At 47.3% G+C, this 10,261-nt stretch overlaps 1 protein-coding gene across 1 annotated transcript; it reads left to right on the top strand.

Annotated features, from left to right (window-relative positions):
- Positions 1 to 8,022: 8,022 nt before the first annotated feature.
- On the top strand, positions 8,023 to 9,574 carry STEHIDRAFT_158017 (uncharacterized protein; the record flags this gene model as incomplete). Its single annotated transcript, XM_007305390.1, has 3 exons — positions 8,023 to 8,139; positions 9,358 to 9,394; positions 9,465 to 9,574. The coding sequence occupies 3 exons, from the start codon at positions 8,023 to 8,025 to the stop codon at positions 9,572 to 9,574; spliced, it is 264 nt and encodes an 87-aa protein (XP_007305452.1).
- Between the last annotated feature and the right edge of the window lie 687 nt (positions 9,575 to 10,261).

Raw genomic sequence — 10,261 nt, forward strand, 5'->3', positions numbered from 1 at the left:
GGATATTTCGGAAATTGCCGAGCTCTGCCTTCCCTTGACTTTTGTGTGGCACTTAGTCAGAATATCATGAGAATATTTATCAAATGCTAGCCATACAGATATTGTCGCGGTAGTTCTGATCACTACCAGTATCCACAGCTCTTTCTTACAACAGTAATGTGCATGACACAAAGGGGCAAAGTCTACTGTGACACCACACACCCACTGTGCAGGAGACGTCGCGCTGTGCGCGAGAAAATCTGGACATAAAATAATATTTTGCTGCACGTGAGGTTACTTTCCGAGTACCTTACCTGGTAAGTTACCGCCCCCTCCGACCCGGCATGGTAAGTTACCTGGTACCTAACCGTCAGGGAGCTTTGGTCCGCCACCCTAATGTAGGATGGATAGAGGGATAGGCACGTGACCAGTCATGTGGAAGGCACGTGATGGCATGTGACCTTATGGTCGTGATGTAGGGACATGTGATCAGGTCTGGAACGTTCTAGAATAGTCTTGTGCATGTTGACTCAGCGGTTTGTACCCATTGTGCCCATTGCTGGACCCACTGGATATCCATTAAGGATTCCTGTAGTGTTCACTCGTAGTGTACAGTGAGGGCGTGCCCTAAAGGGTCAGCCCAGGATGTATATAAGAACCACCTGTATCGTAGAGTAGTTCCCTAACTCGATCTCCTTTGCTTCTCGCCATACTCAGTGTGACCTTGTGTCCTGGTGTATCCAGCCCCAAGCCCACGGTCTCAGTTCACCCCACTATTCTCTCTGGGCTAGTGCCCCTAGGACAAGCGCTCCTAGTACTCACATTCGTACGCCGACGCCCTCAGCTACAGGGTTAGGCTTGGTTTGGTTTGGTTAGGGTTTGGCTATAGGTGACGCCTTAGGTCTAGGACCAGGCTACCTTAGCAATCGTGTCATGAGTACCGCTGACACGTCGTGCGAGGCCCAAGTGACATGCACACGGAGTACTGAGTCCTATACCTATGGTTCACAGAGAAATGAGGCCAAGGGACAAAGCGAGAGTTGGAGAGCGAGAAAAGGCGCGATGACACTCATGGGAGGCGTCGAAGCCCTTCGTGGGCACGCATCGTCCGTGCCCGGAGACAATAGTCTTAAGCGGTCAGCTGTCAAATAGGAGCAACGAGGAGGGAACCTGAGAGAATGAAGCGGACAACAACAGTGGTGGAAGGAAAGCAAGGGCACGACGAATGCATCAACCGAGTCGCGTTGCGCACCAGCCACAGCCTGCCCTAAAGACTCACGTGACACTGTTGATCTGCGATGACGCGACATGTCAGCTTGAGTTGTCGCTTGCCCTCTCTTCCATCTCCTCCTCCCTTCTCTCCTCCCTCCTCTCCCCTCACTGCCTGTCTTCTGTGCTCGTGAAGCTTTCTGTCAAGTCAATGTTCAATCCATCTTCATCGACAAAGTCGAAGAGGATATCGGCGCTGAGCTCAACGAAGCACGAGTCGCCCTCGCTCACCTCAGGACCGACAACGGAAGGCCTGGTCGCGTCGAGCCAGATGTATGTGAAGACGGAGAAGTTTGCATTGCCGGTTAGTAATGCCAATGCGAGAGAAGTCGCAGAAGAGGGGATGCACTCGCAGTGATATGGTGGGCAGCATGCGCCGAGAAGAAGATAGAGTTGGCGGGGGAGCAGTGGTTGGGGAGTAAGGAGGCGAACTCGTAAGTTTTTCTCCCCTTTTTACTGTTAGCGATGGGAGCATCAGGAAATTTGGTTTCAGCTACATAGCTACATAGGGAACTACCAGAGCTACTGTAGCAATCTGGACCTTTGACAGCTCAGTATGACTATTATACAGAGTGTACAAAGCAAACAGACAATTCTGAGTCAATTGAAAGAATTGCTACAAGCCTTTATAACCATCTGTAGTACACAGTAGCTCTAGTAGATACTATCTCTCTATTATTAAAGATCTGTGCCCCTTTTATTTGTATGTGTTTGGATCGTAGTCCTTGCCCTACGATTTCTAAAGACGCGTGTTAGTGCTATTGTCAAGATTGTAGTAGCTTGACCGTTGACTTGCCGAGCCCCTCTACGCTTGGGCCATTGCCAACACTGTCGTATCCGTGCCTCTAGATCTCTCATGGTCATGGTCATTCCTTTGCCCAGTTCTTCATTTGGATGTGGTGATAGGGGAACACATGTTCTCCAAGACCGTTGGGCGTCAAAAGGAGGTGACCAGCTGGTGACCGTGAGGTATACGACATGGTGGAGAGGAAGGAAGGGGGGAATAATCCTTCAACAGTGTCAAAGTCAGTAGACCTGACCGAAGGCGAAGGCCAATGTACTCTCGCAAACAAGGTGCATTGACTCATATTGTCTTCCGAGGCCATAAAAAGACGTCGGTCTGTGCGGTATCACAAGCTCAGGTCACGCCCCAGAGAGAGAATACCGGAGCGGAGCGATGGTCTTGCCTTGTAGTAAAGTAGCGGCAGAGTCAGTGGCCATGCATTGAAATTTGCACAAGTCGAGAGTTGAACTCGCGACCTGTCCAAATTAAAATGGTTTCACCGGCATGCTGCTGCCCCTACACCATTGGGGATTATTTGTAGCAGTCACACGCATTAACATATCCCATTCTGAGTAGGCCTTTGACCCATGTGAGCGCTGCATTGTGGCTTTTGCCTGTAGAGCATGGGAACCCTTGCCATGAACTGGCACACATTCCCACACTCTCATTTTCATGGGTGACACTTTTTTTGCACACTGTTGAGCTTCTATATATGCAATAAAAAGAATCTCTGAGCATGTTGAACATCAAGAGCTATGAAAAAGACATTGAAATGGCGAAAAAAAGTGTTTGCCACAGTGGTGCCACATTCTTTGTTTGGTCCTTGTTTGGCTCCTGTTGCCTTTTGGCCGGCCACTTCCCAGCTCTTGCTTCGTCTCTTCCACCACTCTTCCTCTTCTACTTTCACCCTCAATCCTAGCTTGAGCTTCAGTTCCTCTCTTTTCTTTCTCTTCATCGTTTCTCTTCTTAATTGGGCTCTTCCTTGGTCTCTGTGGACAAAGTTTGACTGAAATATCTGAAGATTTTCGACTTTTTGGGACTTTTTAGACTAGGCTGGAACTTTCTGGACACTCTGGTATGTTTCTTTAGCTCATATCTTTTCTTCTATATCTTTTCTCTTCTTTCTATGTGCCTCTACTGGATCTAGCTGCTTTGAAAAGAGCATAGGTTAGCATTTGGCCAGTCTGAGGTGTGTAATTTTTGCTTTTTTTCAACCTTTGTCATACTCTCTCTCTCCACCATCCCTCTCTGATCCCTACTCTCCCATGCTCTTCTCTTTTTCTTCACCCCTCCTTTCTTCTCCATTATTCTCTCAGCCCAGCATGCTTCATGTTTCAATAAATTTTCGCTTTTTTGACCTTTTTGAAGCTCTGGTAGGCTTTTTCTCATTCCTCCTTTCCTCATGTTTCTCTGCCCTTACTCTTTCTCTCTCATACAGTCTTTTGTTTCTGTACACACAGGAGTAAAGCTAGAGACTGTTAGGATAAAATGTGAGTTTTTTTTCGATTTTTTTCGTCCATTTTCTCTCCAAACCCTCCCCCTTCCTCTACTCTCCTGCCTTTTCTTCTCACCTTCCCTCCTCATATCTCCCCTCTTATCCTAATTTCTTTGTCTTCACTTCTCCTTCTCATTTTCTCTCTTTAAACTTGATACTGACTTGTTTCTTCTCACTTTGAGAGCGTGGGAACTCATGCCATAGACTGGCACAGAGTTCTCACACTTACTCTACCACTCTTCCCTCCTCTCCTCTCACCCTCTCTGTCTCTCTTTTTCTTCATCAATCCTTCTCTCATCCTGTCTTGCATTTTCCCTACCCCTCACTCTCCCTACCTTACTTCTTTACCCTAACTTATTCTCCCTTTGTCATTTTTCTCTTTCTCTCCTCTCTCTCTCTCTCTCCCTATCCTGTATTTTGTTTCCTTCTCTTTCTCCCTATCTGTTCTATTTCTTTCTTGCTTCTCTCTGATGTATATTTACATGAGTGAGACAATATTGTACGTACAGAATGTGATTATATGTATTAATTTTGGTCTTCATCTGTGAACTGGCAAGTCGAGTGAGGAAGGCGTACAAAAGTGAGCTGGTGTGAAAATAACAAGTATACATAGGAATCTGCAGAAGTATCCAGATGCTACAGGTGCGTAGTAGACAACTATAGAAACTATATAGCAAACACGTATTACATACCTTGCGATGCTGGCTATATGAGAACTCTTGACTATACGGGATCAAAAGGTAGATGTCCAAAAAAAATACGATGTGATCAGCTACCCTATACCCCTCAAAGTGCTCAGAGTGTTGATTTGGAGTTTGCAAGTAAACAAAGACTAGTCAAATGTCAGTAACAGCGTAGTGAGCACTTTGAGAGGTATAGGGTAGCTGATCACATCCGGTTTTTTTTGGACGTCTACCTCCTGATACATAGAGCATATCCATAACGGGGATTGGTCTAAAACTCCCCCAATTATATTCAGAAAAGCAAACACGTTGCAGAATTGGCCATTTACAGCCAAAAACCGATGTTTCGCATTTTTACTGAATCACACAGACCAGTTATGACATTTTCGATGACCCAGAAACCTTTAATATGATGTATCCTTGGCCTGTACCATATCGCACTACGATCGCACTGCATTTGAGAGAGATCTGGACCATATACACCCCCAATACTACCTGTGTGCTAAGGTAGCCTGGTACTAAACCTAAGGTGTCACCTATAGCCAAACCCTAACCAAACCCAAACCAAGCCTAACCCTGTAGCTGAGGGTGTCGGCGTACGAATGTGAGTACTAGGAGCGCTTGTCCTAGGGGCACTAGCCCAGAGAGAATGTGGGTGAACTGAGACCGTGGGCTTGGGGCTGGATACACCAGGACACAAGGTCACACTGAGTATGGCGAGAAGCAAAGGAGATTGAGTTAGGGAACTATTCTACGATACAGGTGGTTCTTATATACATCCTGGGCTGACCCTTGAGGGCACGTCCTCACTGTACACTAACGAGTGAACACTACAGGAATCCTTCATGGATATCCAGTGGGTCCAGCAATGGGCACAATGGGTACAAACCGCTGAGTCAACATGCACAAGACTATTCTAGAACGTTCCAGACCTGATCACATGTCCCTACATCACGACCACAAGGTCACATGCCATCACGTGCCTACCACATGACTGGTCACGTGCCTATCCCTCTATCCATCCTATATCTCCATCGTCGAAGTGGCACCTGGGGCCACAATGCCTGCAAGGCGCGTACACTCCTCAGAAACACCGAGAAATAAAGATTTAGGTTTAGCCCGGAGGCCGTTTCAGTACCCCCCCTCTAAGACTCGACGTCCTCGTTGAGTGCCTTATCTCTCCCTGGCATCTTTCCCTCCTGGCAATCTGGTATATCCCAGGCTTTACCCGTCTTAGGATTGAATCCGTCCGTTAGACTTTCCTCCATAGACTTCCAAGTGTACGTAGCAAAGACGAATTTTCCTAGTGGTCGCGGCGCTGAAGGATGCTTTTTATGGAATGACTTGACTTTGTCTTCCGCATTTTTCAGGTTCTTAGCCGGTTCCCAACTATTATCGCCTTCACCATAGCCCTTCCATTTCACCAGATATCTCAACCCTTTCCCTACCAACTTCGAATCCAACACTTCGTCCACTTCATACTCCTCTTCTCCTTCTACTTCCACTGGCTCTGGTGGTGGTGGTAGTATCCCATTAACCTCATTACCCTTCCAAGGCGAAAGTCGATCGATGTGGAACACCGGGTGTACACGGAGATCTTTAGGAAGTTCTAACTCGTAGTTAACTGGGCTTATTTGCTTTGTAACCTTGTAAGGTCCCAGTTTCCTAGCTGTGAGTTTACGAACACCTTTAATCTGGATTGGTTTTGCATCTAACCAAACCATATCTCCAACCTCGAATGCCCTTTTCTCAACGTCTCCTTCCTTTGCCTGGTCTTTCTTTGACATCCTCATGGCTGCTTCTGCGTCCTTGCGAGCTGCTTCTAACTTTTGCAAGCGAGCTTCGACTGAAGGGAACTGCGAAGGCGAACCAGTAGGCTGTACTGAAGTAGGTTTGAAGCCGTACAACAACTCGAACGGTGCGAATCCAGAGGAACTATTTTTCCGAGAGTTTATCGCGAACGTGAGGGTTGGAAGCCAGTCTACCCAGTCTTCGCCTCGGCGATTACAGTAAAGACGGATTTGCTTGGATATTTCTCTATTCATCCTTTCCGTCTTTCCGTTAGCACGAGGGTGGTAGGCAGTTGTGAGGCCTCCTTCTATCCCGAGTCGCTTTAACAATGCTCTCATAGCTCTAGAGGCGAACTGTGGTCCTCTATCGGAGACAAACTTCTTCGGCAGACCGAAATCTGGGAAGACGTGTTTGAAGTGTAAATCTCCATCAGCAAACCAGGAAATTTCTCATAGGGATACTATAGAACAGATACATCAGCAAATCAGGTTCTGGATATGCTTACTATATTAGGCCATATAGCCGGAAGATACATAGAGCTTATCCCTAACGGGGATTGGGCCAGAAATTCCCCAATTATATTCAGAAATTCAAGAACACTGCAAAATTGGTCATTTATAGCCCAAAACCGATGTTTTGCATTTTTACTGTATCACACAGACCAGTTATGACATTTTGAAGGACCCTCCTAGCCTTGTACCACACTGCACCACGATCACACTGCATTTGAGAGAGATCTGGACCATATACACCCCCAATACTACCTGTGCACCTGCTCCCCCATCAAAAACATGGTTTTGCTTTTTTCCACCATCTACCAGCGGCCGTTCTTGTGCTTTAATAATGTTTATATACATTTAAACTAAATTACCACAGCAAGCACGGTGCCAAAAACGCGTAAATTGGTGTTTCTGTGATTATACTGTGGCCCAATACACTGTTTTACCCCCTCAGCGCCCCACAATTAGTGCAGGACCATTTTGACTAATGTTTCACCGTAGATCAACTTCCCAAACATCAAAGTATATTGTCCAATCATCACTTCAACACCACCAAACATTCTAACCATGGTAATACCCCCAGGGTAGATGTTCTCCTCCTCCTCCCCTAGATGCGGCACCACTACCAAGGCCACAATCATTGTTTTTGTGTCCGGTGTGCTCCCCATCACTTAGTATTGATATAGGACTACCAATGACAGCAAAAACCAAGGTAATCGAACCGCTATATCCCCAGTTCTGGCCTGCCCACCCCCTTTCGCCGTGATAGGGCAATATCTTGCTGACCGTTCACGCTATAACTTTGGAACGAATGGACCGATTCCTTCGAAAATTGATTTCCACCATCTTATATATTTATCAATGTTTATCAGATAGTCATAAATGCCAAAATTGACCCCCTTCATGTTGCCGTAATCGGGCCACAATTTATGTTTTATATGTCAATTCCATCGAAATGACACCCGGCAATGCGATCCGTTTGTCCTAACTCACAAAACTCGCAAAGTTACCAAAATACCCCCAGATCACCCCGTTTCCCCTACCGATCTACCCCCAGGTATCCAGTACCCCTACCCTAGCATCCCTACTATTATTCTACCATTTTTCCGTATTTTTATTGGCCACTGTTCTATCCCTATTCACCCTACGATCATCCCTGCCCATATTCCCCATTTTATCCCTACATAACCCAGCCCATTTCACCATATACACCCTACCTACCCGCCCTACCCATTCCCCAGCACCCCTACCCCATCCCCTACCCCCCTACCCTACCCCCAGGACCACCCCTATACGCCCTACCCCATTACCCTGGGCCACCCGGCCACCTAGAACCAACCCCCGGCCGCCCCAATAGCCAGCCCAGTACTGGCATTTAATATTATTTTCCTGAGGATCAATTGTAAAGGAACTTCTTCTTACTAGCAGGTAGAATTATAATTATGCTACATGTACTGGTGTATTCTTTGTGTTTCGCCTTCTTCGGAGTCGGAGTGTTCCTCGGAGGGGTAGTCGTCGCCCATGTCCCTGCACCTGAGGACACCATCTGCTGCTGTTGATGCGGTTGATGTGGTTGATGCGGTTGAGGATGTTGATGCTGGTGGTGGTCGTCCGACGATCTGGTCGCGGAGGTCAAACGTATCCTGACGATGTCCATGTCGCGTATAAGGTCCGGTACGCACTACGTACTACGTATGCGGAGGAAATGAGAAAAGAAAAGAAATTACCTTGCTTGAAGGTCCATCCAACCCCCGTAAGTGTGCCCGGGAATCTACAATGGAACAAACATATACAAACATGTGCGATAAGATGAGGGGGCGCCTTGATAAGATAGTGTTCTGTCTGGCGCCATCGGTCGAAATAAATCGTCGTAAACTGCAGAGAATAATAACCTCTCGTCCACTTTCTCCAAAATCGTGGCTGAACATATCGTCAATAAACATGCGTGATAAATAGTGTGGCGCTACCAAATTCACACCTTCTCCTGCCGCTGAAGACGAGTGCGAGAGCTGCCCTTTGTCCGGTGCGTATGATTTCAGATTCCTTCTCTCGTCCCTCTATGAGCTGCTTACTAGAGTCTACGTGAAGTAGACCTTGAATCCACCATTATGCCCCAAACCCCCGCATTCCAACCATTGTGGAAGACGGCCGTTGCAAACATCGACCAGTTGTTAGCGGTCATAGCGGTAGCCTATCAGTACTTCTGCTTGAGTCTTATGTGTGCTTATGTGCTTACATTGCTTATGGATCACTGCCAACGTCTTGTGACTTTCTGATTGAAATGGTTGAGCGTGTTCTAATGGCCAGAGGGTGTTCAGTTCTAAGCGAGGGATTCTGTCAGTGTTGGTAGGAAAAAAATGAGGGTTTGAAGGGTATAAATGTATGGTGTTGAGGTGGCATGTAATGGATAAAATTGAATCATCAACAGAGCGGTGACATCAAACCATAGTAGATTAGCCTAGGCTAGGCTAGGGTCGGGGATGACCGACGTCGACCGTAGCTTAACCTAGCCTTTTTCACCTAGGGTATTGTCTCCCCTAACTCCAAGTTGCTTTATTTTATCACTACTACCTACTCGTAATGGTTCTGATCACTGTTGTCGACCATCATAACTTCATCCTTGAAGTTCACCATCTTGCTTCCCACTGGCCACTGATTCTTATGTACTTGCGTGCTTACCCATGCTTATGGATGTCCATAAGCACAGATAAGCATGAATACAGAAGTACAGTAGTACCCGGTCAATCCCACAATGGATTCTCTGCTGAGATGAACTGCAAGTTCTCGCACCGCCCGTTCTTGGTCCGTATTGCTCATGCTGTCCCTACTTGCCCCGATTTTAATCCCTTTCCGCAGTCTAAGGAGGTCTATGATGTTGATGACAGTGACCTGGGTACGTCATATTTTGTGTTCTGCTTCTATTGTCGTGGGCTGATGCGTCTACATGGAACACATTGATGTAGTTGAGGACGCGTTCAAACTGGAGAACATCCCAACGACAAGCTCCTTGGCCGCTGCCGTACTCAAGGCAATCAAGAACACCCACGCCTACAATCCCCGCCTACGAAATTGACGGCACCCTCTTCTTACCCAGGAACTATTAGTCCAAGCTTCAAGCTTCAAGGTGCGACCTTGATTTTGACGTTCGGGTTAAAACACTATCATATCGGGCACGGTCGGAGAATGTCAGCGGCAGCAACACATACGTCGCAGAATTCATGAAGATCAGGATCGTCGAGGCGGCTCGACCTCACCTTGTTGCCGCCACGAAGAGGAGGCGCGTACTTGCGGAAGATTGTGACGGTCTTTCTGCGCCTGTCAAGCCTCTCGCGTTGCTTGACACCGTCTCTTTCTCTTGTGGTGTGTTGAGATGTCATATATTCCATTCATTTCTATGAAGGTTTTTCTCGGACTTTAATCGTTTGGGGTCTTTCAGAGTGAAGTCACGCACAGGAAGGTCAGGGAGAACTATGTACGGTGAGGTTTTCCCAGGTTGTCTGAGCTCTGACGAAGTTTGGCGGGGTCCGACGAGGTTGGCTGAGGTTCGACAAGCTCTGATGAGCTCTGCCGGGATTTTCTGGGGTTTTCCGGCCGGGAAAACGGGCGCGGACCGGCGACACGCTCGGACGCGCTCGTCGGAGTTCATACAACCTCGTCAAACTTGGTCCTCCGACGTCAGCGTGAACCTCAATCGCGCAAGTCGTCTTTGGTTGGACGAGGTCAGAGCAAATTATGACTCACCAGACTAACCAATATAATT

This window comes from Stereum hirsutum, assembly GCF_000264905.1.
Source record: "Stereum hirsutum FP-91666 SS1 unplaced genomic scaffold STEHIscaffold_9, whole genome shotgun sequence".
Lineage (NCBI taxonomy): Eukaryota > Fungi > Basidiomycota > Agaricomycetes > Russulales > Stereaceae > Stereum > Stereum hirsutum.